Below are 27,921 nucleotides of genomic sequence, written 5' to 3'. Positions count from 1 at the left end.
CTCGGTGAGGAAGCAGAGATTGCATTAGAATAATGGTGGGAACACAGAAGTTTCCTTTTCATTATGACAGATTCCTTAAAATTAATTATTTTTCTTTTGTCCCATTAAAGTTTTAACAACATAGAAAGCAAGAAAAAAAATGTTTCCACAAAACGATAGGACAGTTTAGCTCTGTGCAGGCTGCTGTAGCAAGCTGCCAGGAACCAGGCAGGCTGGAGGTAGAAGCCAGTGGCCGGGCACTTGACTAGCAAAGATGACTCCAGTCTTGGCCCACAGCACTGTGGAAACAAACAAACAAGACATTTATTTTCTCAATACTGAAGACAGAAGCTGGGAGCCAGGGTCGAAGCGGTGAGGCACTCAGCGTTTAGAGGAGTTTTTTTTCTGATTTTTCTTGCCCTCATCCGAGGAGAGCCTGCTATCTCTGCCTCCATCTTAGAACACAGGCGCTAATTCCATTGATGAGTGTTCTACCCTGTGCTAGTTAGCTTTCGGTCACTGCGACAGAAACCTAAGATAAGCAACTTTCAAAGATGTTATATCTGGTGTGGGTTCACAGGGTCTGTGGATCGATGGCGCGGGGGTGGGGGGCACTCTGAGCATGGTCTTAGCCTTCTCCAGCTGCAGGGGATCAGCCTCTGGCAATTGATTCACTGTAGCTTAGCAAAGGGCTTTTTTATTGTTACCCAATTCACACCTTTAGCAAGCCAGTTTCTGTACACCAAGACCTAATCTAAGGTCTCCGAAAGGACGGTGCCACAAACAAATTCTCAGTTAGGAGACAACTTGGTTTGCTGAGTTCTTCCTCAACTGAGTTTTGCATAGGCTTGGCATCTTTAAAGGAAACCCATTCAAGAATTATGTATTTCAAAAAAAGGTTAACGGAGACAAAGGTAGCAGTCACGTAAGGCAGACCAAAGCTAGGCACTAACATTTCCAGATCAAACCAGCTTCAGAAACCTGCAGGAAGTCCCATAACAGAAAAAAACACTTCATTTAGCTCACAAGTTTTTTGTTTGTTTGGTTTTAGAACATATCTATGAACACGTGAGCCTTGAGAAAGCTGAAACTACACACTAGAAAGGTCAGCACCTTCTGCAAATGAGCTGGTCAAACTGGACGGCTGAAAGCCGAAGAAAGCAAACAGATGGCTGTTTTTACCCCACACGAAACTCAACTTCAAATGGGTGAAGGACTTCAACATAAGGCCAGATATCCTGAATCTGATACGAGAGAAAGTGGGAATTGTCTTGAACTCACTGGCACAGGAGAGGACTTCTGAGCAGGACACCAATAGCTCAGGCACTAAGACCAACAATTAATAAATGGGACTTCATGAAACTGAAAGCTTCTATATGGCAAAGGATGCCATCGATTGTAGAAAGCAGCAGGCTACAGAAGGGGAAAAATCTTTACCAGTTACACATCCAACAGAGGGTTAATATCTAAACTATATAGAGAACAACAAAAACTGGACTCCAAGAAAACAAGTAACCCAGGTTAAAAATGGGCTAAGAACTCAATAGAGTTCTCAAAGGTGAAACTGAGAAAGACTTAAAGAAATGCGCAACATCCTCAATCACCAAGGATATGCAAATCAAATCTACTCTGAGATTTCATTTTACACCTGTCCGAATAGTGAGATCAATAAAAAAACAGGGACAGCTTAAGCTGGTAAGGATGTGGGAAAGGGGACACCCATCCATTGAAGGTGGGAGTGCAGACTTGTACAGCCATTGTGGAAACCATATGCGCTCCCTTAGGAAGCTGGGAAGAGATACACTCTGGGGCACGAATCCAGAGGGTGCCTCATCCTACCTCACAGACACTCATTCATCCATGTTTATTGCTGCTTTATTCATAACAGCCAGAAATTGGAAACAGCCTAGCTGAGCATCAACAATGAATGGCTAAGAGGAAACATGACATTTTACACAATAGAATAGTATTTGGCTGATAATTAAAACAATCTTGAAACTCACAGGTAGATGTATAGGGCTAGGGAAAATATCATCTGGAGTGGGATAGCCCAGATTCAAAGGAGACAACTATGGTGTGTATTGTTTTGTATGTGGATGTAGCATTTGATAGGAACACTATAGTATATATAACCACAGGGATTAGGTATAGAGCGAAGAAATGGAGGGGAACTCCCAAAGAGGGAGAGAAATAGTATATTGTTATGCAGAGACTGGGAAAGACTAGAACAAAGGATTAAATGGGGAGGGGTGAGGGAGAGAATATGGGGAGGGATAACCAACAGTAAGGACCATTTGAGGGGTCATATGGAAACTTAATACTGTAGAAGCTTTTCTTTCATATGTATACATATGTATGTATAAATCTATGTGTATGGAATCTAAATGGAATCACCAAACTATAGGGAGACAATGCCCCAACTAGACACCTTTCATAACCAAGTAAAACTTCCAGTGTCAGGAACCGGTTACAACTAGTCGAGTTGTTAGACAAATGGGCCTACTGAAATCTATGTATATCTCAGGCTATTGCCAAGGCAAGTTCTCCCCACAACCTCATGGTGAAGACAACACTTACCTATCCCACTGAACCTACAAACGAGTGTTCACAGTACTGGAAGGTTCTCTGCAAGGAGAAAACACCAGCCCACCTACATACCCTATGATTTACAACAGAGACCTGCCTACATGACATATAGGTGTATCAGTGGCTCAAACACCGTGGAGTAACCACTCACGATCTGATTGAATTTAAGGACCACTCCATAAAATGGAGCCCATGCCTGACACCAAGTCACTGCTCAAGTCACCGAGAACCTAGGCCTAGGTAAGTCCTGGGTGAAGGGACGTTAGCCCTCTCGAGCATGTGGCTCTGGCAGGCCTTGCCCCTCTCTCCATTCCCTCTGCCTTACTAAAAACCATTAGATTACTTTTCTAAAGCTAGCTACCTGTAGTTATTCCTTATTTGGCCACTTCCTCCTCCTGAGGCTGACTATCAGAGTCAAGCAATCAGAAGCCAGCCCCCTTTGGTTCACCTAATTAACATGCCCAATTAAAATTAAACACCTCATCCTAACACGTGGTCCCCCCTTTACCTTTATAAACCGCCATTTTCCTACCTGCCACACCTGTCTCTTCTCTATTCAGAGGCAGTTCTCTGTCCTTCCAGGGCAAATACCCCTGCCCCTTTTCCTTTGTCCCCTTCTCCCTCACCCTCTATCTCCTTCACCACCGCATCCTAGCCTGTTCTAACACAGACCATCCCTTTTTTCTCTTCTTAAGAATGAACCTAAGCAAAAACAGCAGCCTACAGAATGGGAAAAGATCTTCACCTACCCACACCTGACAGAGGGCTGATCTCCAAAATAAAGAACTCAAGACATCAAAAAACCAAATAATCCAATTAAGCAGAGAATTCTCAACAGAAGAATCTCAAATGGCTGAGACATGTTTAAAGAATTGTTCCACATCCTTAGCCATCAGGGAAATGCTAATCAAAATGAGTCTGAGATACCAATTACACCTGTCAGAATGGACAAGATCAAAACCACAAATCACAGCCTATTCTGGAAAGGATGTGGAGTAAGGGTAACACTCCTCCATTGCTGGAGGGAGTGCAAACTTGTACAGCCACTTTGGAAATCAATATGGTGATTTCTTAGAAAATTGGGAATCAATCTTGGGCATATACCCAATAATGGTAAATCATATCATAAGGACACTTGCTCACTTATGTTCAAAGCAGTGTTATTTGTAATGGCCAGAATGTGGAAATCACCTAGATGCCCCTCAACTGAAGAATGAATAAAGAAAGTGTGTACATTTACACAGTGGAGTTTTACTCAGTGGTTTTTTAAAAAAATGACCTCATGAAATCTGCACGTAAATGAACGGAACTAGAAAAAATCTTCCTCATGAGGCAACCCAGACCAAGCAAGACAAACATGGGGTGTACTCACTCATAAGAGGATATTAGTTGTGCCCAGCAAAATCCCAGCAAAATTCTTTACAGACCTTGAAAGAATGGTACTCAACTTCATATAGAAAAGCAAAAAAGCCAAAACAATCCTGTACAATAAAAGAATTTCTGGAGGCATCACAAACCCTGACTTCAAACTCTACTACAGAGCTACAGTACTGAAAACAGCCTGGTATTGGCATAAAAACAGACAGGAGGACCAATGGAACCCAAGAGATGACTCAGATATAAATCCACACATCTTCAAACACCTGATTTTTGACAAAGAAGTAAAAAATATCAAATGGAAAAAAGAAAGCATACTTGACAAATGGTGTTGGCATAACTGGATATCAATATGCAGAAGAATGAAAATAGACCCATATCTATCACCACGCACAAAACTCAAGTCCAAATGGATCAAAGACCTCAACATAAAGCCAGCCACACTGAATCTTATAGAAGAGAAAGTGGGAAGTACACTTGAACGCATTGGCACAGAAACCACTTCCTAAATATAACCCCAGCAGCACAGACACTGAGAGAAACAATTAATAAATGGGACCTCCTGAAACTGAAAAGCTTCTGTAAAGCAAAGGACACCATCAAAAGACAAAACGACATCCTACAGAATGGGAAAAGATCTTCACTAACCCCACATCAGACAGAGGTCTGATCTCCAAAATATACAAAGAACTCAAGAAATTGGTCATCAAAAGCACAAATAATCCAATAATAAAAAATGGAATACAGACCTAAACAGAGAACTTTCAACAGAAAAAATCTAAAATGGCTGAAAAACACTTAAGGAAATGTTCAACATTCTTAGTCATCAGAGAAATGTAAATCAAAACAACTCTGAGATTCCATCTTACACATGTAAGAATGGCCAAGATCAAAAACACTGGTGACAACTTATGCTGGAGAGGTTGTGGGGTAAAGGGAACACTCCTGCATTGCTGGTGGGAGTGCAAGCTGGTACAGCCCCTTTGGATGTCAGTGTGGCGATTTCTCAGAAAATTAGGAAACAACCTTCTGCAAGACCCAGCAATACCACTTTTGGGTATATATCTAAAGGATGCACAACTGTGCCACAAGGACATGTGCTCAACTATGTTCATAGCAGCTTTGTTTGTCATAGCCAGAACCTGGACACAATCTAAATGCCCTTTGACAGAAGAATAGATAAGAAAAATGTGGTACATTTACACAATGGAGTACTACACAGCAGAAAAAAGTAGCAACATCTTGAAATTTGCAGGCAAATGGATCGATCTAGAAAACATCATTTTGAGTGAGGTAATCCAGACCAAGAAAGACAATTATCATAGTACTCACTCATAGGTGGTTTTTAAATACAAAGCAAAGAAAACCAGCCCACAAATCACAATCCCAGAGAACCTAGACAACAAAGAGGACCCTAAGAGAGACATACATGGATCTAATCTGCATGAGAAGTAGAAAAAGACAAGATCTCCTGAGTAAATTGGGAGCATGGGGACCATGTGAGAGGGTTGAAGGGGAGGGAAGAGGCAAGGAGGGAAGCAGAGAAAAATGTAGAGCTTAATAAAAATCAATTTTAAAGAAGAGGATATTAGTTGTAAAGTAAAAGACAACTAGACTAAAATCCACAGCCCAGAGAGGTTAGGTAACAAGGAGAACCCAAAGAGGGACACATGGATTTCCCTGGGAAGGGAAACACAAGAGAGCTTATGGGTAAACTGGGGGTGGGGGTGGGGAGAGGGATGGGGGATAGGGGGATGGAAACAAGAGATCAGGTGGGCAGTTTGAGGGGGAGATGGAGGGGGTAGTAATAAAAGAGATGTCTTGATAGGGGAGCCATTTGGGGGTTAGGGAAAAACCTTGTGCCAGGGAAACACCCAGGAATCCACAAGGATGACTCCAACCAAGACTCCTACCAATAGTGGAGAGGGTGCCTGAACTGGCCTTCTCCTGTAATCAGATTGGTGACTACTGTAATTGTCGCCAAAGAGCCTTCATCCAGTATCTGCTGGAAGCAGTTGCAGAGATCCATAGCCACGCACTGCCGAGCTCTGGGAGGAAGAATTGTATGACTGGGATGGGGGTCAAGGTCATGACAGGGGAACCCGCAGAGACAGCTGACCTGAGCTAGCAGGAGCTCGTGGACACTGGACCGACAGCTAGGAAGTCTGCCTGTGTTTGACAGCTCTGTAGCTTGGTCTGTTTGTGGGGCTCTTCACAGTGGATCAGGACCTGTTTCCCCACGCTGGGTTGCCTCACTCAGCACTGATGCAGGGAGGGAAGGACCCTTCGCCCACACTGTTGTTAGAATTCCTAGTGAAACTCACTGGCTCATAAGGAAAATTTAAAAAGCCTTAAGGACCCTTGGGGGGGCTGGAGAGATGGCTCAGTGGTTAAGAGCATTGCCTGCTCTTCCAAAAGTCCTGAGTTCAATTCCTGGCAACCACATGGTGGCTCACAACCATCTGTAATGAGGTCTGGTGCCCTCTTCTGGCCTGCAGACATACAGACAGAATATTGTATACATAATAAATAAACAAATATTTTTTTTTTAAAAAAAGGACCCTTGGAAACTTGATTCCTGGCAAGAAATAAGAGCCTTCCCAGCCTCCTATGCCTCAGATCCTTGGGGTAGGTGGCAACAAATTCTCTGGGCAGGCTTGCTGCCCATGCTGGGTGCCCTCAGCAAGGTTCTTGTCCAGCTGCAACCTCTTTCTCCTGGTAGTGGAGAAGGCTAATTCTTGGTGCTAAGACGGCAGGGGTAGGTGAGAGGCAGAGGTGGTAGGACTGGTCTGGTGCATGGTGCCTCCCTGTACCAACCTCGCCATGTTGGTACCGGTGGTTTTACTACACTCGGCGGAAGAGCAAGGATGACCGGCTCTCAGTCAGCGGCTCTCCTTGCTTTGCTTTAACAGAGTTAAAGCAGGGACTTGGGAAGCGGTCAGGGGGCCCAGGAAACTAGGAGCTGTTGAGTGAAAAGCAGGGAGCCAGGCTAGATGGAACAGCAATGCACCCAGATTCACAGCCTTCTCACAGGTCGCCGCTGGTGGGCGCTCTTGCTGGCTTTTGCGCCCAGGTGGAAGTGAACTCCAGTTGAAAGATGCAGAGGCCCAATCAGAGAGTTTGCAGGACAAGGGCCATGCCAGGATCAGGACGGGGGTGGCCTCTGAGAAGATGGAGTGGCTACCTAACAGAAATGCCAGGGACCCAAATGGAACTCTAAAGGGAGCCTCTTCCGGAGGAGCTCAGTTCTCTGATGTTCGTGGAAAAAGAGGGGTCATTTCCTTTTGGGGTGGAATACCTAGGAGCCTTCATTTCTTCTCAAGCAGCAGCTCTCAGTGGTTTCTACATCAAGCCAAGAATCCTACTACTGATGGAAAGCGATGTCACTGGAAGGTCACTGGAAGGTCAACCGGACCAGGTGTGGAAGGAAAAGTGAAGAAGTCAGACACAGACAAGGAAAGAATAATGGTTGGAAGAAAGATGGGGATGAAGAGAGTAGAAATGGAGAAAAGGAGAAAGGGTGGGGTGGAGGAAGGGACAGAGAGGAGAGGTGGACCGTAAGAGAGAACAGAGAGATAGTTTGCTGGAAAGGAGAGAGGAAGGAGGGGTCAGTCAGGGTTTCTGTTGCAGGCAGACATGGTGCTGGCTACAACTTGGTCAGCAGGAAGTGAATTGTGACGTCATATCCCAAGCCTCAGTACCTCACAGCCCATCCCCACAGTGACACATTCCCTTCAACAAGGCCACACCCACTCCAACAAAGCCCCACCTCCTAATAGTACGGCTCCCTGTGAGCTTATGAGGGCCATTTTCATTCAAACTCCCCCGGAGGGTGAGTGAGGGGGCCGAAGGGAAGTCAACTGATGGAATGAGAGGTGGAGGTCAAAACAGAGGCACCCAAAGATGAAGAGGAGAATAATTAAAAGAAACTCAGAGTATTTTGGGGAGGAGATGGAGAGAGACGCACACATGGTGGATCTGCTTAGAGAGAGAAGGAAATGCAGGTCTTAATCCCATGTTACTTTCCTTTCTCTTGCTGTGGGAAAACACCATCACCAAGGCAAAAGTAGAATTTTTGCGGGCTTACGGCTCCAGAAGGATGAGAGTCCCTTAAGGAGGGAACACGTGGCATGGCGGCAGGAACAGGAAAGTGGCTGATCACGTCCAGAGAGTGCGAGCTAGAAGTGGGTACGACGACAAACACTCAAAGCCTGCTTCAGGGCACGCTTCCCCAGCGAGGCTGTACCCCCTCCCCAAACAGTGCCACCGACTGGCAGCCTCGTGTTCGAATCCTGGAGCCTCTGGTGGGCGTTTCTTCTTCAAACCAGCACATGACAGTCTGGATCAGTCTGGCTAAACTCTTCAGTGACTACCATGCCACCTTTGGATCTAGAAAGAGCGAAATGGCTCTTCAAGGTCCCATTCGACAATATTTGGAGACAGTTTTGCCACATTTCATTAGAAGGGCACCATAAGAGACCTCAAATTCTGGCAATGCATGGTAAACCAGGCCTCTTGTCTCAGCGCTCAAAGGCCATGTTAAATTACATAGCAAGCTCCAGAACAGTCTGGAAAGAAAGCAAAACAAAGCAAGCCCGTTACTTCAAACCCAACCTAGGACTTTCGGTTCAGGTCTTTGCTGGCATCACTTCCTAGGGGGTTGTGTAGGAAAGGGAGGACGGAAGAGGGACACAGCGTGGGAGGTGCAGGTGAGAAAGATTGTTCACACACCCGGTCTAGCTGCCAAGAAAACACTGGCAGCGGTGGGATTCGAACCCACGCCTCCGAAGAGACTGGAGCCTAAATCCAGCGCCTTAGACCGCTCGGCCACACTACCAATCTGCCCGCTCTCTCGCGCGCGGACACTATTTACATCATTCAACACTCTTTAGCCCGCGCTCTGAAACCGGAGTTGCAGGATCTTCCCTGTTGTGTTGTTCGCCCACCCTGCTTGCTGGCTCGGCTCTGGAGTGAGCCAACTGAACAAGCGATCCTCCTGTGTGCAGCCCCGCAACCCTGCTGCCCGCACCGGAGCAGGGCCGAAGTGGCTTCCCGACGCCCGCAGACCCAGCGACCCCTCATTGCCTGGGCGACTCCAAGGGTTTTTCTGGTCTGGGAATTTGGGTTTTTCGGTTTAGAAGGCCGGAGACGAATTCATCGAGAAAGAGGGAGGCCAGCGCAGTTCCCGGGTGCTCAGGAAACCCGCGCGCAGAAGCAGCCAGAGCCCTTGCCTGCAGACTGCGTCTCCTCTGCGCGTCCCTCCCAGAGGAAGCAGCCTGAAGGGCGGCTGCAGATGTGCACTGCGTGGAAGCTGTGCTGGCTGCTGGCTGCATGAGGAGATGACCCAGCCCAGACCCAGGAGGAGATGAACCAGGACTGGGCTCCAGGCCTCCAGGGTTCTGAGACTTCGGTGTCCTCTCGTCACACACCCCCTCCCACCACTCCCCTTTCTCCCCAAGCTCACAGGACCAAATGAGTCCTCCGACTTTGGCAAGAGCGGTCACACCGCAGTTGTCACCCGTTAGCTTCTGGCATAGGATGTACCAAACATGGGCCTCCATACTCCCTGAACGGGGAAGAAGTTCCCCGCCTCCTAATCGGAGCTGGTGCAAATTACAGAACATCGCTTTGTTGATCTGACCCATTTATTTGTGTGTGGCAGTACCTGAGAGTTGAACCCACTACTGTTTTCTACAAAAACAGGTGACTATCCAGCAAAACGCCGGGTTTGGGATTGGGGAATGTTTGAACAAATTCTGTCTCTTTAAAAGGAAATTGTGGCTCCCTAGTGATATTCAAATTACATCTTCCATTTGACTAAACTCTATACTTGGAGGCAAATTTCCACAAAGAGGCAGTAAGTCTGGAGGCTGTGTATGTCCCTGATCCTTGCTTACCTCTCTGTGGCAAACAGTGCACTTAAAGTTGAGATTGTCTAGGGGTCAGGATCCGGTTCTTTTCCTCCACCTATTAAAGAATTAAAAGGTAGGAAAATCTCAGACGCAGCAGACAGCAACAGGTAACAGACTGTATTAAACGTGAAGACGAAAATGAGGGCGTTATGCACACAGACGGATTGGGGGGGAAACAGTGGGGCACATATACAGGAGATATTTCCCACAAAATGGGAAGGGGATCCAGAAACTGGTCTGTTTTCCTCTGGAAGGCTAGAAATTTTGAGTTGTTTTGGTGGCATGGGATGGGACCCTTCCTCTTGTTTTATATTGATCTGCCTAAACAAGAGGTATGGGGGGGTACTGCTGATAGACCCTGAACTTCTGTATCAAGACTGGTCTTGGACATATCTGACTGACTGGCCTGGATTGGTCAAACAGAAGGGGAGACATGGTGGGCAGAAGATGACAAAGAAACTAGAAGCTTGCCATCTTTACTCTCTATCCCTCTTCCCCTGTCTAGCTATCAGAGATCTGTCTGACTCCCAATCTCTCAGGTCCTTAAGACTAGAAAACTGTTACTGTGTCTGAATCTCTTTTTCTACTCAGGCAAAGGAATTTACTGTTGCTGTGTGCACAGGTGTCTTGTTCTTTGAAAGACGCCAAGAACATGGAAACACCCAGTTCAGAGATTCTACCAGTGGCACTTTTACCATCTTCCTTCAAGAGTACATAACAGAAAAAAAGATATTTATCTTTTCATTTATGGATACATGTGCGAGCCTGCAAGAATATGTGCAGGAAGTGTGCACAGAGGCCAAAAGAGATCGCTGGTTCCCTGAAGCTGGAGTTAGAGCAGTGGTGAGCTACCGTGTGTGTGCTGGGAACTGCACCTGGGTTCTCAGCAAGAGTATCAGGTGCTCTTATCCGATGAGCTTCTCCAGCCCCATAGACTTCTTAGAAGTGCTAACTTAGTGGATGACCTGCGGGATTCAAACTTCTTTATTTTATTTTAAATTTTGGGCATTTGTGATGGCTTGGTGAGTCTATACTTGGCTTGCTTACCCAGCAAGCTGAGTTTTGGACCCCAGAATTCTTGTAAATAAAGATGTAAGGAAAACTGATTCCACTCAGTTGTTCCGACTCCCTCAAACGTATCAGACACAAACACAACAGCAATAATAGTAAAAATTCGAGGTGGGGGTGGCAAGATGGACTGTAGACTAAGGTTTTTAATCCCTGGAATTCACTTGGTGAAAGGTTAGTCTTGACTCCACACTCCAGCTGGGGCACTCAAAGGCCCCATACAGATGCAAACCCAGATCAATGTTCTAAAGAGAAGCACACTGATTGTAGAGTCAGGTGTAATAGAGGCAGAAGCAAAGGCAGGCTGATTTCCGCGAGTTCCAGGCCAGCCAGGAAAGTAAATTTCTACTTATTGATTGATCAAGGCAGCGTCTTGCTATGTGATTGTCCTTGGCTTGCTTGCCCTGATCTCAGGAGTCTCAGGTCCCAGTCCCTACAGTCAGGTTTACAGGTGAAAGCTACTATTCCGTTTAACTTTTATTATTTTATTTTATTTATTTTTGTGATCCTGGACATTGAACCCAAGACGCTGCAGTTCAGGAACGAGCTCCGCCGTTCCGCTCTCCTCCCAGACATAGTTTAATCTCAGCACGACCTTAGTTGGTGGACTCTAAACACAGGCGTGTCCGGTGGAGAGCTCCTGCACCTCCTGTTTATCCCACCCGAACCCTGATATTTCTGCACCTCTCTCCTTTCCAGATATCCGGAAAAAATGGCTTTCTTTTTTTTTAATTTCCCTTTTACAAGTATCAAGGTATGATTGAGCGTCTCCTCTGCACTCTGTCCACTGTATTTAAAGCAGCAGACTTTCGCTTCCCTGTCTGTGTCTTTTTTTCTTTCCTTTGAGTCCGTAGCTGCCACTGCCATGTGCTCGCCCTACTCTGGTGTTCCGGCTCTCTAGTTTCTCCTCCCTTCCGTTTACTTTGCATTCCATGCTTGGTGAATTTCTGTTTTCTCTTTCCAAAGGGTCTAACGTCCTTCCTGTCTCCTAACCACCTCAGCTCTTGTCCCTTCGAGGAGGGTGGACCAACCATGTTCTAACAATGTACCCTTAAATAATCTGGTCTTTCTTGAACTTTATTTATAATTTTCTTTTGCCCGGAACCGTCTAATACCCCACACCCCCGACTGTACAAATCTCAGCCTCTCCCTATCCTGAGACTTAGTCCACCTTTTCTAAGGGCCCTCCAAATGGCTTACTTGCAAGTTACACTTGGTACACTTGCTTTTAATTTTGGTTCCATAAAAATTCCCACGGACACTAGGCACCCACGTGGTGCACAAAGAAGTATGAGAAATAAAATAATTATCAGTGAAGTAAAATTACTAATGATAGAGTCTGAACCCCTGTCTAGTTTCTAGTGTAGAACGTAGCACAGAATAGGAATTGGGAGCTTCTTGAATGAAGGAATGAGTTAAAAGGCGACCTGGCGCTTGCTTGTGCTGACGCTGAGGGGAAGGATCTTTTAAGAGGCAGAGGGGGAAATTCAGATATGGAAGCGTCCGTTTCCGCCCAGACTTGTGGCAGACTTGTTTCTTTGCGCTGGATTTCTGTTTTGAATTTCACCGTCAGAAGGAAGCCCGAGAGGAGGACTCTGTTGCTGCGGTGGTGGTGGTGACATTTCTTCAAATTTATCAGAGTAGTGATCCCCATCAGAATCCACTACTGTGCCAGTTCCAACAAGCCCAGAGTCTGTAGACTAAATTCCCATACTATATATGGGATTAGAGTGTATACGGGAATATAAGGTGTATGGCAATGATCTTCCGTCAGACAGTCGGGCGGCCAAGGAGCCAGCAAAGTTATCCTTTTCTAAGAAAGAAAGAGGAAACCTTTACGTATGGCCCTATAGCTCAGGGGTTAGAGCACTGGTCTTGTAAACCAGGGGTCGCGAGTTCAAATCTCGCTGGGGCCTGTACTCATAAAATCTTTTGAAGAATCTTTGCTTATTTTGATTCTCCCTGAGGCGCTCCGCGGACAGTCCGCCACACGCGGGTGTGGAACGGGGAGATGGGAGGCCTGACCCCGGGCGGGCTGTGCGAGGGGAAGGGGAAGAGGGAGTAGGGAGGAAGGGGTTTGTGCGGGGAGGCCAAGTCGGCACAGGAGCGGAGGCCGGGGGATCTCCGTACAACAAATAAAGCACCGCCGTTTGGAGGTGAGACGTTGGTCACCAAACCATGATAAGAACTCAAAGAGTCTGTGGTTATGGCTTCCTTTTAAAAGATGCTTTCTCTCCAAGGAGAGGGTTTTTGTTGTTGTTGTTTTGTTTTTTTTTTATTGTTTTGTTCTGTTTTGATTTGGTTTGGTTTTTTTACATTTAGGAGCTGAGGTTGAACTTGGAAAATCTCATCTTGGGTAACCGCGCTACCAAGCCACGCCTCCAGTCCCTGGGTGGAATTCCTAGCTGTCGTGGCATCCCAAGCCGTCCCGCCTCGCAGACTGGGTGCGCGGGATGCCGCGGGGTCCGGGTGCCGGGAGCACGTTCTCAGCTCTCTGGCGTCCGCGCACCGCCTGCAGGCATGCATCCCCTCTCACCGCGTGCATGCATGCGCCCACCTCTCACCCACCGCATGCGTGCATGCACCCCCTTTCACCGCACGCATGCATGCGCCCACCCCGTAGGCGGACATCCACGGAGCGCTGGCTGCGTCTGGAAAGCCGCGGTGGGGCCGGACGCAGGACCCGGCAAGGTGTCTGGGCTCCCTGCAGTCCCCAGACACCGAGAACTGTCGCTGGGTCCTCCCCGCGGCGAAGTGGCTGACTGAAAACCACTTTCTGAACACTCACTCTCGTGCTTCCCTTCGATAGCTCAGCTGGTAGAGCGGAGGACTGTAGTGGTTGCTAACAGCCATCCTTAGGTCGCTGGTTCGATTCCGGCTCGAAGGAGTAGCCTGCATTTTGGGCTTCCGACCCAAACTCTAGTCCTCTGTTTCCCGTTCCTTCTTAACAATCCTCAGAACGGGCAGCGATCGCTGCTTGGGGACCCCGTGAGAGTGGACTTTTGACTCGTGGCTCGCGTTTTATTGTTTACTTTTAGTTTCTAGCTGAGCCTAATTTGCTGCCCTATGTCCTAAGTTCAGAACCTACGGACCCGATGGTGTGCACGTTTTCAGTGCTCTGCTGGCCCGCAAGAATTTGCGGAACAAAACCCAGAACTGACAGCGGTGATTGCCCCCCCCCCCCCCAACTGGCAGAGAAGCGCTTTTATTCATTTAGGTATTTGTCGGAGATGAGACTGGAAGAGTATAAAGTTCAGCAAAGGAAATGAGATTGAAAACGCAGTTCCTGTGAGTGTCGGCAGAATTCTCTCCGATTCTCCTCTGGCCTCGCTGGCCGCCCGCAGCGTTTGCCGCTGCAGGCAGCGGTGGTCGCAAGCCTGCAGAACAGGTCCTGCGCCAGTCGGATGCTGAGCTCCACCCGGAGCGGGCAGCGCCACCCCGGCTCGCTTCGGGCGCCTGGGAAAACAGGCGTGTGACTTGAAATCTGATCCCATGCTGAGCCTGGAGCTGTCGGGGACGTGGATAGAGAACAAGAGGGGATAGACCCAGAATTCATAGGTGGGAGTTGAGAAAGATGGGGTGGAAATTAAACAGCACAAAAAAAAATGTTCCCATAAGAAGAAAAAAAAAAGAAACGCTGGCTCGTCCCACAGTTCAGCGCTGAAGGATGGACAGAATGTAAAGTGCTACAAAACACTACGGCTCGTTGGTCTAGGGGTATGATTCTCGCTTTGGGTGCGAGAGGTCCCGGGTTCAAATCCCGGACGAGCCCAATTTTACACCTCCTTTCTTTACATCCTGGAAACAATTCCCCTGTAGTTAACTTATCTACAAACTCTTTCTCCGACCACCCCGCCAAAGAGGACCGCACCGCCGGCTGTTCAAAAGGAAAGACGGCCGGCAGCTCTAGATTTCTGGGTTCTGCCGCGCCTCCAACCTCCCGGGGTGGGGTCCCCCTCGATTGGTCCTCGGGACGCCTCCCTGTCTAGTTCCTCTGCCCAGCGGGGAGGGGCGTCCGTGCAGAGATGGGGTGCGGTCCCAGCCACCGAGCCTGGAACGCCCACCCTCCGCTCCTCTGCACCCGGCCCCAATCTGTTTGCGTGGCCGGGCTACACCGACCTCACCCATATTTCGGACGAGATTACAGGGGAAATTGCAGTTCTCCTATTCGGCATCCCACTAGGAAAAAAAGGTGAGAAACAAAGTCGCCGCCTCCACAGTTCCAGGCCCGTGTGGGTTTCTACTCCAAACTATGGAGATAGTTTTTCCAGGAGCGGTTTGTCTAAGGAAACCCCGTCCATCCAGGGGCGGTGTGGGGGTCCTGGGAGGCCCCTTCTCGGGTCTGATTGCGGAGCTGAGGTGTGGCGGGCATCAGCTCTTGCCAGAGTTGAAGATCCCCTTTGCACGGTTCCCTTTCCGGCTTGGCACAGTGTAGAACCCAGGCTGAGAAGGGACCACAGAATCTGCGGCGGGGGGGAGGGGGGGTGAGTGCCAGGAACCCTTATCTTACCTGAGCGCGCGTTCGCTCGGATAAGGAAGACCTGGGGGTTCCTAGGTTGGAATCAGATTTGTGGGAAAAGCTGTCAAGGTTGTGCACGCAGAACTTAACATTTGAGGACTGGTGTTTTTCATTTTCTATTTCCTGTCTCCCGCCCGTAACTCATCCTGAAGGGTGTTGTGAAACTTTTGGAGATGAGTGTCAACAGCCTCCTCCGTCCGTGCCTTCTCACTGGACGGCTGGGATTCTCTTGCTCTGATACAGCGCATCCAACCGTGGCTGTGCAGTATCTTCGTCCTTAACTGGGACTTCTGCAGTAGGCCAGGGTCTTCCCTCTGTGGCGACCGCAATTTTTATTGTTCGTTCACACTCGCTAGAAAGCTCAGTCGTCTATCTGAACAGGCCCTGGCCAACTCCCTGCAGATATTCAAAGTGTCGCACCACTCCGAGTTGAGCCAGCGGCTTTAGTTCAAAAAACTCCTTGCTGATGAAAGCGGAATTCAAATGTTTGGGAGATTTATGGAAATAATCAGTGTTGGTTTCCTTTAACTAATTTTTAGTATTATTTTAAAAGTTAGTTTTGACTTTTCTAGAAATCATTCCGTCACAGGAATGTAAAAGGTCTCTTGGTCAATTAACGTCCCTTTCCCTGTTCTTAATTTCCACATCTGTAAAACGAAAGTTGGGAGCATCCCAGGCTTCCCTCTGTTCCCGTCTTGATTGCGTGGGGTGGTGCGGTGTTGTAACACGGGTTCGGATACTGTGGACTTGACCTGTAGTTTTACGCTGGGGGAGGGAGGTGTTTAGAAAAAGCGGACTAGCTATGGCCAGGGTCAGAGACGGGCCTGCAAAAGTCATCAGTTCATCAGGGTCTCAGCTTTGTGGGGTGCAGAGCTCCCCACGAACCTCCCTCTCGTCCCGTTCTCTCTGCGTCCCACGGAAGGTTTGTGGAGCCGTCCAGTGGCGGCATTGTTAGTGTGACCCAAACATGGATTAAAAAGTGCACTGATGCAGGCTGGGTAAACATCTCTCGAGATTTCCCATCATATCTTTATTTGAGCAGAGTGCAATCTCTGTAGGGTATTCTGAGAATAACTGGAAGTCAGGAATAGGCCAAAGCCCAGTGTATGGGGAAGTAAATGTTTAATTTGTACCTTGTTTGGAGATTCAGGGAAGTCTTCAGGACTTTGTTCCCGTTCTCCCTCAACCAGTGGAGCCCCCACTTCCTCAATCCCTAGTCCTATGAACTTTTCTCTTTTCAGCTACTTCTATCGTTGATTGTGTTAAGTTAGCGTTGTACAGGAATTTATACAATTTTCTCATATCTTTCCCACCTGATCCTACAATGAGTCCGAAGAACAGAATCAAACATACACTCTATCTAAAGGGGGAAATGTCTTGGAGGGAGAATTTCATGCCGCACGTGTCCATGGATACTACTGGCTTGGAGAAGAGAGTCAAAAATTCCAGGAAAGGAGAATGGTTTTCAGGAGGTTAAAACTTTGGAGCCTGCCCTGGAACTCGCTCTGTAGACCAGGCTGGCCTCGAACTGACAGAGATCCGCCTGCCTCTGCCTCTGCCTTCTAAGTGCTAAGACTATAGGCATGCACCACCACTACCTGGTTGGTTAAAACTTTTTTTAATGAATCCTTTTTTTAAATTGGCAGTTGTTTCATGTGAGTTAAAATTACTGAAAAAGATAAAATACTCAGGCCCAGGGATGTGGCTCAGTTGGTAGTCTACCATAGCACGAGCAAGGCCCTGGGTCTGAGCCCTAGCAACACACACACACACACACACACACACACACACACACACACTTTATCATTCCTAGGCTATAATACCTTGCATCTTAATAAAATAGAAAACTTTAAAAAATACCCATTTCTGTTTCAATATGTGCCAAGTTGGAAAAAAAAATGGCCTGGCTTTTGTCAGGGAATTGAGCAGGTTCTCAATGGTCAGATGAAGGGCCAGCGACTTAAGAGAAGGCATTTGGCTGCTCAGCACACTAACACGGCTCCCGAAAGGGAGACTGGTCTGTCTGTTGGGCAAGGCGGTTTGTGTTTGTGTGTGTGCTGTGGGTTAGGGTTGGGCGTCTGCTTTTGTGACTGTTCAGCAGGAAAGGGCCTCGCGGACGGTCATCCCTGGCTGTGGGGGTTGGCTGGTACTCCTCCCACCCCCGAGGGACAATGAGGCCATCAAAGTGTTGCAATGCGCTTGGCTGTTCTCTCTGAACAAACGAGTGGTTGATGACTCCAGAACTCAGTTCTTCCACATCTGTTTAAAGAGTGATGTGGGATTAATTTAAAACAGGCACCGCCATACACAGTATGTTTGCACACGGAGCACGTCAGTTCCCCTCCTCCGTCCCCCGTCCCCCGCCGGATAGCAGCATGGGTCTCACCCTGAAGGTCCCGGGCTGTTGCTGCTGTACTTTGGAAACACTTCACGTTTTGGCAGAGTAAAGTCTGGCACTTGTCACAGGGGCAGGGCAGTGTGCTTGTGGTCAGAAGTGTGCTTGTGCCTTCCTTTCCAGAGACTCTAGCACCCTCAAGTCACCAGGGCAGAGAGAGGGCAGGCTGCATAGCTTGCTGGTCATCTGATCACAGCCACAGTTGGGTTAGGAGTGTGGGGGGAAGGGAAGGGGAGCACAAACCTTCCAGGTCCCCATGCCACCTTCTCAAGCTGTCGTGGGCTGCGTGTCCCTCGGGCTGATTGCATTCTGGGCAGCTTCTTTATGTTTGTTTGTTTGAGGCAGGGCTTCTCTGTGTAGCCCTGGTTGTCCTGGAACTAGTGATGCTGTAGATGAGGATGGTCTCGAACTCAGACTGCTAGTATTAAAAGCATGAGCTTTTAAAGAAAGATTTTACACTGTAGTTGGGAACAATACTTCATTGGCAAAGGCAAATCAGGCGACTTCAGCAACTTTTTGCAGGCAACAGCAGAGCACTCCCATATCAATGGCCACAACTGGACGGCCTCATCAGCCCCCAGGGTGAGTATCAGCCAGCCTCCCTAGCCAGACTTCGCTCTACTTAGCGATCAAGCTTTATTTAATAACTGCTACGAAATCTCGCATCTCTGAACCTTTAAACAGAAGCACAGGGAGTTTGCACAGCTAGAGGCTCTAGGTCAGTTGATGGGGACGTGGGTGTCGAGTCACGAAGAATACAGAAATGAGTAAGCAAATATTCTTTTCTGGGAAGGTTCCACCTAATGAAGAGACAACGAGATTAACCCTCAGGGAAAACTGACTGCCTGTTTTCTCAGTTACACCAACCTGAAGTAAAGCTAGAACCATCCCACCCACGGCCAGGTGTGAGCATGCAAGCAAGTTGGGTCCTGAGGCTGCCCGCGTGCCTCTTTCCCATCTGAGCTTCCTGAGGGGGTTCTGTTCCTGCTATGCAGAGGAAGAGCCCCACTGAGGGAGTCTGGAGATGATGCTGACATGCATCTTCTTCCTCCTGCTAGAGCAAGTTAGTCAGCTCATGGCTATAGCTCTCGTGCCCAGACTCACTCAAAATATCCCCAACAAGGTTCTCATGTGGGGAAAGGTGTTTTGCTGCTTGCCTGCACCTCTCCTCCCTCATCATCAACCTACTTATTTAGAAATAAATGCAGCTTAAATGACACACAAATATCTATACAAAATGATTGAGCAAAATCTAGAAACTGACAAGGCTAAACTGTTTCAATCCTGCCCTACACGGAAGGTAAGTGTACAGCAATTATTTACATTTTATATACTTATTTATTTTCTGTGGAGGTATTTTGCCTACAAGTATGTCTGGGTACGAGGCATATGCCATACCTAGGGAAGCCAGAAAAAATGTATCATTATAGATGACTGTGAACTGCCATGTGGATGCCCAGAACTGGACCTGGGTCCTCTGAAGAGCTGCCTGTGTCTGTAGCCGAGCCCTCTGTCCAGTCCTGAAGATGAATACATAACAATTCCAGAAAGCTCTCTGCTCCCTCCCTGTGTGCTTTGTGGGCAGAGGAAATCTGTCGCGTGGCTTATCTACTACTGCTTAGTCATGGTCTTCCTCAGAAGCAGAGCAGAGGGACACACTGCCTTCTTTACGTGGTTAGGATCAGGTTGGCAGTGAGGTTCTGTCTCCTGTGGATGGATGACGGGAAGACGAGCCCAGGGAATGCTGGGAAGGAGGTGGGAAGCACAGCTGCCTCACTCCTCCTCTGGACCCCTTCCAAAGTTGAACTTAAGGTCAGAGATAACATGTTTTTGCATCATTCCACGGCATATGAAGAATGAGACCTCAGCCCTACCGTGGGAAGGGTAAGGACCATGGGCATCGGAAAAGAGGTGGCTTTGGGACAAAGGCCATGCCTAGCAAACATCGTCGTCTCTGAGCAAACATCAGCCCTGCCAGGCGGTTAATGTTTGACCCCGTCACGCCCAGGAAAAGGTGAATGACCCCTTGTTTGTCCCCCTAGTGGTGTCCTTGTTTACATCTGTCGGACAAAGCGGGTCCTTAGAAACGGTCTCTCCGCCCCCTCACACAGTCCTGTATAAAACCAGACTGAGAGAGCCTTTGCTTTACGCCGCTGGACCTGGTCTCCAGGAGCAAACATCTGGACTCATCTCCAGTTGGAGGAAAGCTGGCCAACTTTTGTAAGATTCTGCCTCCTTCTGCTCTGTTTCTCCTCCCCTGCACTCTGTCTAGCCATTCATCTATAAAGAAACCAGTTATCCCTCCTTAGGACTTCTAGACCCAACCTCATGCTTTAAAAAGAAAATAAGTTGGAGTCTAAATTTAAAATGAAAGCAGGTTTCTTTTGGGATAGTTTGTTTCTGGGCGAAGGTAATGAATGAGACTGGGAGCCAGGAGATGGAGGTGTGGGAGGTGAGGGCAGAGATCAGAGGCTCAGCTGTGACAAAATCTCCCAAGGCATGGGACTGTGCTCACCTTCCAGGGTAAGCATGTGGCTTCGCAGGAATAAAGAGAAGAGCTTCTGGCAGTTCCTTTTAAAAAAACAATTATGAATGCTCTTTGGAAACAAGCGGAATGCGTGCTAAGATCAAAAGACGGTAAATGGGGGAAGGAGGGAGGGAGGATTCAAAGGAAGGTGAGACATTGTTGCTATGGCTTCCTCTGCAAGCATTGCTAGGGAGACACAGGTAATGAGGGCGTAGCTGTGAAAGGGTTGCCCCATATGGTCAGCCCTGCTCCGTCTCTTGGTACAAAGCCCTGCCAGTGGGGAGAAAAGAGAGCATCAGTGCTTGTGAGGACTGCAGGATCAGCTTAAGAGCGGGTAAAATGAGTCCAGAGAAGTCCGAATGACGTCACGTGCTGGGTACTGACTAGGCTCGGCCCTTTGGTCTTGATGGTTTACACCCGCACCCCAGATCATCCAGCTGTCGTTGTTTTCACGCAGTTTGACCTGGCAAGCCCTTTACCTGGCCACACAGGCCTGCTTGGTTTCAAAGTCTAGAAGGAAGTGTCTTTTTAGGAGGTGAAACACGGCGTGGTGTTAGTCGATACACGGACTGGGCTTACACAGACAACCTTCATGGAGATGTGTTTCAGAGATTGGGCCAAGGTTACCCCATCACCTCTTTCTTCCGTTGGTACCATAGGCCTGGAGAGGGAAGGGAAATTAATCACGGGACATACTGAGAGCCTGCCGTGCGCAAGCACTATGATTCAAGGCAAAGAATACGGATCCTGCTCAATCGTAGGTTATACAGCATCGGGAAATATGGACAGGATCTCATGAGTACCGATGTGCTTTTGAGACAGCCGCCATGAAACCCGAGAGCTGGTCAACATCTGCTTTGTGATATCCTCGGCGTTTGGATTCTCCACATTGTGGACTTTGCTTTGGTGTCCTAACTACCCAAAGCCCAGCAAGATTGCTTGCCGATTCACATTCCCCACAGTCTGTACTTTTATAAGGTTTTCAGTACAGGCTGACCGTGGTTGCCGAATGGCAGCATCCCTATCCACGACTGCCACCTGCTGAGTCGTTCAAGTATTGCAGCTCTTGTTACTACGTGTGTTTAGGTCTGCATGGATCTCACTAGGCAGCCAGGCGAGTCCCCGTGCCTGTTCTACGATTGCAGGCATGCATGCAGCACCACACACAACTCTTTCTAATTTCTCGGGGAATAAACAACCCACACCCAGGAAAGATAACCCCAAGACCAATGCAAAGAGCTCAGCAAGCCCGTGTCCCGCAGCTGGCAGCTCCTCTAGAGCAGAGGCAGCGCGTGAACGCTGGTTATTCTTCAGGGTGGCTGTCCCTTCTGCACCCGGGCACTATCTTTCCTCAATGAACAAGACGCACTAGCGTTTGATTCTGTAGCACATTATAATGCGCATGTTATTTCGATACTGTGAAATGTGGTGTTCTTTAGCGCCGTACACCGAGTTTGTCTGCGGTCATGAATCGCACAGGGTGAGTTAGCGTCAGGCGCTAATTAGAAAGCAGTTCATCCCCCCCCCCCCCCATCACCTGTCTTGCACATGCTCAGTAGGGCCTTAGACCCACCTGACCTAGAGTCCTGCCATCATCCCGGACCCTGTACGAGGAACAGACTACATACAAGCTGAGTGCCAGGACCGTCGCCTATACACACACACACACACACACGCACGCACGCACGCACGAGGTAAAAGTAAAAGTGTTCAGGCTTACACGTGAGAGAAACACAAAATAAAGCTAATGATTAACTTAACGCCGCTGAAAATGTACCACACTTTAGGGAAAAGAAAAAACAAAACAAAAAACCCTTTACCTGGGGCTGATCTTCTCCTTCAACAACACATTTCTTCAGGCTGAAAGATACAACAGCCTTTATATTTATTTACAGACAAGGTCTTGAATATCCCAGGCTGTCCTCGAGCCGACTGTGGGGCCAAAGATGACCTTGAACTTCCCATTCTCCTGCCTCCATCTCCCCAGAACTACATTAACTGGACATGGTAGTTTTTAATCAAGAGTTTGAGGTCAACCTGCACTACACGGCAAGACACTGTATCCAAGAAAAAAACTCAAAACTTTGTTGTTGTTGTTAAATGTGGGGCATTCACAGCTGTCTATCGTGGTTCTGTGCCCATGTTCCTTCAGGCCATGTTTCCTGGGACCTGAAGCTCAGCAGTCACTGGTCTCTGGCTTCCTTAAGTTTCCTGTCACAGCATCTTCAAGCCCAGCATTTACTTTCTCTTTATACTGCTTTCATTTTTTGTTTTTGTTTTTTCGAGACAGGGTTTCTCTGTTAAACAATCCTGGCTGTCCTGGAACTCACTTTGTAGACCAGGCTGGCCTCGAACTCACAGAGATCCGTCTGTCCCTGCCTCCTTAGTGCTGGGATTAAAGGCGTACGCCGCACTGCCCGGCTCTTACAGAGCTTTTTAAAAAAGATTTATTTTTATTATTTTAAGTGTATGCATGCGTGTCTGTGGGCAGGTATCAGTAAGAGAGTGTATGTGCCCACAGAGGCCAGAAACATTAGATCCCTGGGAGCTGGAGTTGCAGGTAGGTGTGAGCTGCCGTTCAGTGTGAGTGTTGGGAACTGAACTCTTCACTGCTGAGCCATCTCTGCAGCCCCACTGTGAGGAGGGTTGTTAGGTCTTTACATTCTTCTTCAAAGATTTACGGGTATTATCAAAAACTGCTTGCCACAAACACCTAATGCCTCTTGGTTCTCAGAATTTCAAATTACATTAGAAATAACATCTTTCAAAACTCCATAAGGGGGCCAAGCTCCAGCAGAAGGCGCCTTTGGCTCTAAGGTGTGTGGTTTGTGATGGTGTGTGTGGTACGGGGTGAGCCGAGAGCTCTCCAGAGACCACGGCAGCGCTCTCCTCTGTCCTTTTCAGAGAGATCTTACAGCAGACTGTGAACCCTTTGGCTTCATGAAGAGATCTTAGTTTGTTTTTTTATGTTTTATTTTGCCACACTGTAAGATCACGTGCCCGTGTGACCCTATTACAGACACAGGAGACTAGCACCTATTCTCTCAAATCTTCCAAACGATGCTGAAGTGAGACAGTCTGGAGCACGAGCTTGTGTTGTTCCCCTTTCTGCTCTGCAGACATTGCTCCCAGATCCTCTACAAGGGCTACACGCTGGTCCGTTCTTCCTTGCATTGCACAGGAACTCTGCCCTCTGGGAGAAGTAGACCTGCCCCCTCACACCAAGGTATCTGCTCTCAACAGCTTTTTTCACACCTGAATGCCCGGAAGCCATCTTAGTGCCCTTGGGGCATTGGCTGTCCCTGTGCTCACATCCAGATGGCTCTCAGCTCCTGTGTTACAGTCTACCTCACCTCAGGAGGTCCTGTTGCGTCCCCTGGGTGCCACATCTCTATTCTCCCCCCCCCCCCAGACTCATCTGTGTTGGCCAAGCTAGCACGGAACTCCAGGGCCTGAGCAATCCTCCTGCCTCGGTTTCCTAAGTAGCTGGGAGGACACCGCTGCCCCTGTCCTTGGTATACCTTAAGGTATTTGTGTCCCAGGATCTAGCCTGTTTCTGGGCCAACAGGGAGCTGAGTGATGTTTGTTATCAAGTTAAGTAATAAGTGGCTAAGGATATAAACAGTTTAAATTATGCTATGACTGATGGTGATCCTAAAAGAAGAAGAAGGATGTAGATCATGGAGCCAACTAGGAAGGGGGAAAGCAAAGATGGAATTCGATGCCTGGGGACAACTGATTTATAATGTCCTATCACAGAGAAACGTCTCCACTTTTTTAGCCTAAATTGGAATGTGGTGCCATGACCCCATCATTGCTACTTTTTGTTCTTGGCAGGAATCTCTGTTGGAAGAGATGACAGTGAGTCTGGGCCCCCTGTTGCTGGTCTTCATGTTGGGTCTGGTTGTGACCCCACCAGCTCTGGCTCAGAATGACCCCAGGTATAAAAAGTTCCTTACTCAGCACTATGATGCCAATCCAAGTGGCCGTGATGATAGATACTGTGGAAGCACCATGAGGAAGCGAGGCCTGACCTCTCCCTGCAAGGACTTCAACACTTTTGTTCATGGCAGCAAGGACAGCATCAAGGCTATCTGCGGAAAGGATGGAGAGCCTTACGAAAATAACTTAAGAATAAGCACCTCTCAATTCCAGGTCACCAACTGCAAGCATAGAGGAGGGAATACCCGGCCTCCATGCAAGTACCGAGCCTCCAGAGGGTCCAGACACATTGTTGTTGCCTGTGAAAATGGCTTGCCTGTCCACTTAGATGAGTCTGTCTTCAGACAATAGTCAGCAGGCCCCTGGCACAGAGTTGGTTCTACATTCTTTTGATCCCCTCCTTATCCCAGAACACTGATGGCAACGGTCACTGTAAGAATACAAACTATCTGAAACTTGTGTCTCCTGATTTACGACGCACAGAAATAAAGATGTCTTTAAAGCCATTAAGAATCTGTCTGGCAGAGTCACGAGTTCCTAGGAAATTTAGTGTTTCCTAATTTTTCTACTCAGTTGCTCTCGAGGAGAGGGACGGAAACAGAGATGTTCTTCTTTATCTGCCAATCAGTGGGAGGAGGGACTTCATCTTTCTGTGGCAGTGAGGGTAACTGTTTACAGACAAGACAGATGGGAGTTCTCAAGAGTTAAGTTGTCTGTTAACTAATAGGTCACTAAAGGAGCCCTTGGGGGAAGGGGTTAGGACCAAAGGCATCCTCCCCACCTCTCCTCCCTTCTCGTACACACCCCCAAGCACAAACCACTGTGAGACCATCAGCGCTGAGGGGCAGACAAACCTCACGCTCTTGTTCTCACCCACCTGATGAAGTACCTTAATTCTCTTAGAAACCTCGACTCTAACCGAACCAGAATCATGGTTTCACACAGAGAATTTCAAAAGCAGCCTGTGTGAAGCCGTCACCCTCCTGGAAAGGTTAACTGTTCTGTCTCACTGAAGGAATCATCAGCCCGCCCATCCCCTAGGTGTGCTCTCAGGGGAATCAGCCTTTCTGAAGGATGGTCTCTGAAGGGGAGAGAACACATTGCTGGGTTCTAATCTTTCTGAAGGATGGTCTCTGAAGGGGAGAGAGAACACGTGCTGGGTTCTAATCTTTGGAGCAGAATATCTATTCTACCCAGAGGAGATAGTTCACTATTTTGACTGGGAGGCCCAGTGAGTGCCAAGCAGAGGTTCACCTTTCTAGTGGAATCAGGGAAACAGGAAGTAGGGTGCCAAACCAAAAATGAGGGAGGGGGCCCTCCTCAGTGACCTCCAGGGCTGCTAATAACTGCAGCAACACTATCTCAAATCCATACCTGGAGGCACGGAAGCAGGGCACAGGCATGGCTGTGAACGTGGGGGTTGTTAAAGAGTAATACTTGCATTTCATACTGGTAGTTATCACGTAGCAAAGCAGAGGCTTCAGGTAGGATAAAGTACACATGTGTATCTGTGTACCTCAAACCAGCTCCGAAAGACACGGCTCTTGGACTGTACCTGCATTGTGAAGTCTGCTTGACTCTGAAAAAAACTGTCCCTGTTACTTTGGGGTGTCCACTTAGTTTTCTCTTGTGAGTCAATCTGCAAGTCAATCTGAGGACTGACCACCAGATGGCAGCATCTGATAGCCCTTCCTTAAGCCATTCCTGTCTATTTTTATTAAGTCTTTAGAATTTTACACAGGTGCTTTTGGTCATTTTCACTGTCCTCTCCGAGTTCTCCCAGGTCCCCCCATCATCTGCACACCCAACTTCACAGCCTCCGGTTTTTTTTTAACTCATTAAGCCAAGCATGTTCTGCCCAGATGCTCAGAGATTTTACTTTGCCGTTCTCAGCAGGCCAGTGCCCAGTCTTTACCCTCTTTCCTTCTGTCTTTGCTTTCTTCTCAGGCCCTTTCTAGGTCATGATGTCTCTGCCTAGGACCCAGTCCTTGCTTCTGCTCTTGATCCTGGCCTTGCTGGGACTAGGGCTCGTGCAGCCCTCCTACGGCCAGGACCGAATGTACCAGCGGTTCCTGCGGCAGCATGTTGACTCTCAGCAGACCGGAGGCAGTGACAGCTACTGCAACCTGATGATGCAGAGACGGAAGATGACTTCTCATCAGTGCAAACGCTTCAACACCTTCATCCACGAAGACATCTGGAACATTCGTAGCATCTGCAGTACTGCCAGTATCCAGTGCAAGAATGGCCAGATGAACTGTCACGAGGGTGTACTGAAGGTCACAGACTGCAGAGAGACAGGGAGCTCTAGGGCTCCCAACTGCAGATACAGGGCCACTGCCAGCACCAGGCGGGTTTTCATTGCCTGCGAGGGTAACCCAGAGGTCCCGGTGCACTTTGACAGATAGATAGATGCCACCCTGCAGCTGCTACAGCTAGTGACTGCAGTTGGCCTCGGAGGAAGTGACAATAGCAATGAGAGATGCCTTTGATAGGCCTCGGGCTTTGTTCCCATTGCTCATGCCGTATACCCTATATATCCCATTGTATTGAATGGAGAAGAGGGAAACCTCTCCTCACAGCCTGACTCCCAGAGTATCCTCTGACACTTGCATCACGTGTATTTAGACAGTATTACAGCTATCACAAAGTGCCTTCTTAGTTTAAGCTGTCACATTCCAGTGCCCTAACCCCCTACCCCATGCCTATTCTGCTACTTTATTCAGACTGTTAGAGTTAAAGACTTTGAAGACCATGAAAGCATTGGCAATTCTCAGATAAAAATCGAACTGAGGGCTGGAGAGATGACTCAGAGGTTAAGAGCACTGGCTGCCCTTCCATAGGTCCTGAGTTCAATTCCCAGCAACCACATGGTGGCTCACAATCATCTATAGTGAGATCTGGTGTCTTCTTCTTCTGACCCACAGGCATACATGCAGACAGAGTATTGTATACATAATAAATAAAAAAGAATTTGGAAATAACATGCCAACAAATTAAAAGATATGAGTTGTTTGATATTAATTATGGTTTGTGGCTACTAAGATTTTTTAAATGCTATATCAAAAAAGATAGTAGATCACCAAGATTTTTTTACCCTCCTTAATTGAAAGATTTTCTGCATGTTCATTATAATAAAGATGTGTCAGCTGAAGTACTGTGTCATGGCCTTGTGTTCCCCTGATCTCTTTAGGTTCCTGTCGAGTCTGTGAACTCTCATGTCCTGGGTGTCACCACACATCTGGTCAGAGGCAAATGCTCATCAGAGCCATCACGACAGAGACTCTTCCACGTGTCGCCTAAGGTCATCGGAAAACACAGATATTTACGTTATGATTCATAACAGTAGTAAAATTATAGTTATGAAGTAGGGACAATAATTTTATGGTTGGGAGTTGTATTAAAGGGTCGCAACATCAGGAGGCTGAAAAACACTGCTCTCCAGGATCAACAAGTACACTTAACCCTAATGCCAGCTCTCCAACCCCCGATCTTGTACTACTCAAGCTTTGCCTGTTGTTTGCCACACAACACAGATACACTATTGTAAGAAGCAGACGCAGTCCCGAGTGAAGTGTCTTGTTGCTGTGAGCACGGACCCTAATGCACGCGGAGT

At 47.9% G+C, this 27,921-nt stretch overlaps 2 protein-coding genes and 4 non-coding genes across 9 annotated transcripts; 5 read left to right on the top strand and 1 right to left on the bottom strand.

Annotated features, from left to right (window-relative positions):
* Positions 1-8,697: 8,697 nt before the first annotated feature.
* Positions 8,698-8,779, bottom strand: Trnal-uag (transfer RNA leucine (anticodon UAG)). Its single transcript has one exon. It is a non-coding gene; the product is annotated as a tRNA-Leu (tRNA).
* A 3,986-nt stretch (positions 8,780-12,765) lies between these two features.
* On the top strand, positions 12,766-12,838 carry Trnat-ugu (transfer RNA threonine (anticodon UGU)). The gene has a single exon. It is a non-coding gene; the product is annotated as a tRNA-Thr (tRNA).
* An 883-nt stretch (positions 12,839-13,721) lies between these two features.
* Trnay-gua (transfer RNA tyrosine (anticodon GUA)) lies at positions 13,722-13,809 on the top strand. The gene is given in 2 exon segments: positions 13,722-13,758; positions 13,774-13,809. It is a non-coding gene; the product is annotated as a tRNA-Tyr (tRNA).
* An 813-nt stretch (positions 13,810-14,622) lies between these two features.
* Trnap-ugg (transfer RNA proline (anticodon UGG)) lies at positions 14,623-14,694 on the top strand. The gene has a single exon. It is a non-coding gene; the product is annotated as a tRNA-Pro (tRNA).
* Positions 14,695-14,981: 287 nt separating this feature from the next.
* On the top strand, positions 14,982-27,459 carry Rnase4 (ribonuclease A family member 4). 3 transcript variants are annotated; one of them, XM_075949610.1, is made up of 2 exons: positions 14,982-15,114; positions 26,253-27,459. In XM_075949610.1, the coding sequence occupies exon 2, from the start codon at positions 26,267-26,269 to the stop codon at positions 26,711-26,713; it is 447 nt and encodes a 148-aa protein (XP_075805725.1). In that variant the 5' UTR covers positions 14,982-15,114; positions 26,253-26,266; the 3' UTR covers positions 26,714-27,459. The 3 variants fall into 3 exon arrangements, with proteins under 3 accessions (XP_075805725.1, XP_075805727.1, XP_075805726.1); XM_075949612.1 differs by having other exon boundaries at positions 15,045-15,114; positions 26,264-27,459; XM_075949611.1 differs by lacking the exon at positions 14,982-15,114 and adding an exon at positions 19,918-20,056.
* Positions 14,983-24,818, top strand: Ang (angiogenin). Of its 2 annotated transcripts, none has more exons than XM_075949614.1 (2): positions 14,983-15,114; positions 24,201-24,818. In XM_075949614.1, exon 2 carries the CDS (start codon positions 24,219-24,221, stop codon positions 24,654-24,656), a length of 438 nt encoding a protein of 145 aa, XP_075805729.1. In that variant the 5' UTR covers positions 14,983-15,114; positions 24,201-24,218; the 3' UTR covers positions 24,657-24,818. The 2 variants fall into 2 exon arrangements, with proteins under 2 accessions (XP_075805729.1, XP_075805728.1); XM_075949613.1 differs by lacking the exon at positions 14,983-15,114 and adding an exon at positions 19,917-20,056.
* Positions 27,460-27,921: the final 462 nt, after the last annotated feature.

Source organism: Microtus pennsylvanicus, chromosome 15 (assembly GCF_037038515.1).
Source record: "Microtus pennsylvanicus isolate mMicPen1 chromosome 15, mMicPen1.hap1, whole genome shotgun sequence".
In the NCBI taxonomy this organism is placed as follows: Eukaryota; Metazoa; Chordata; class Mammalia; order Rodentia; family Cricetidae; genus Microtus; species Microtus pennsylvanicus.
The sequence above is the reverse complement of the archived record's forward strand: the minus strand, read 5'-3'. Positions and strand labels throughout refer to the sequence as shown.

Bases quoted from the DNA above. Each gene is read 5' to 3' on its own strand.
- Ang (XM_075949614.1), top strand. From the start codon at position 24,219: ATGACAGTGAGTCTGGGCCCCCTGTTGCTGGTCTTCATGTTGGGTCTG.
- Rnase4 (XM_075949610.1), top strand. From the start codon at position 26,267: ATGATGTCTCTGCCTAGGACCCAGTCCTTGCTTCTGCTCTTGATCCTG.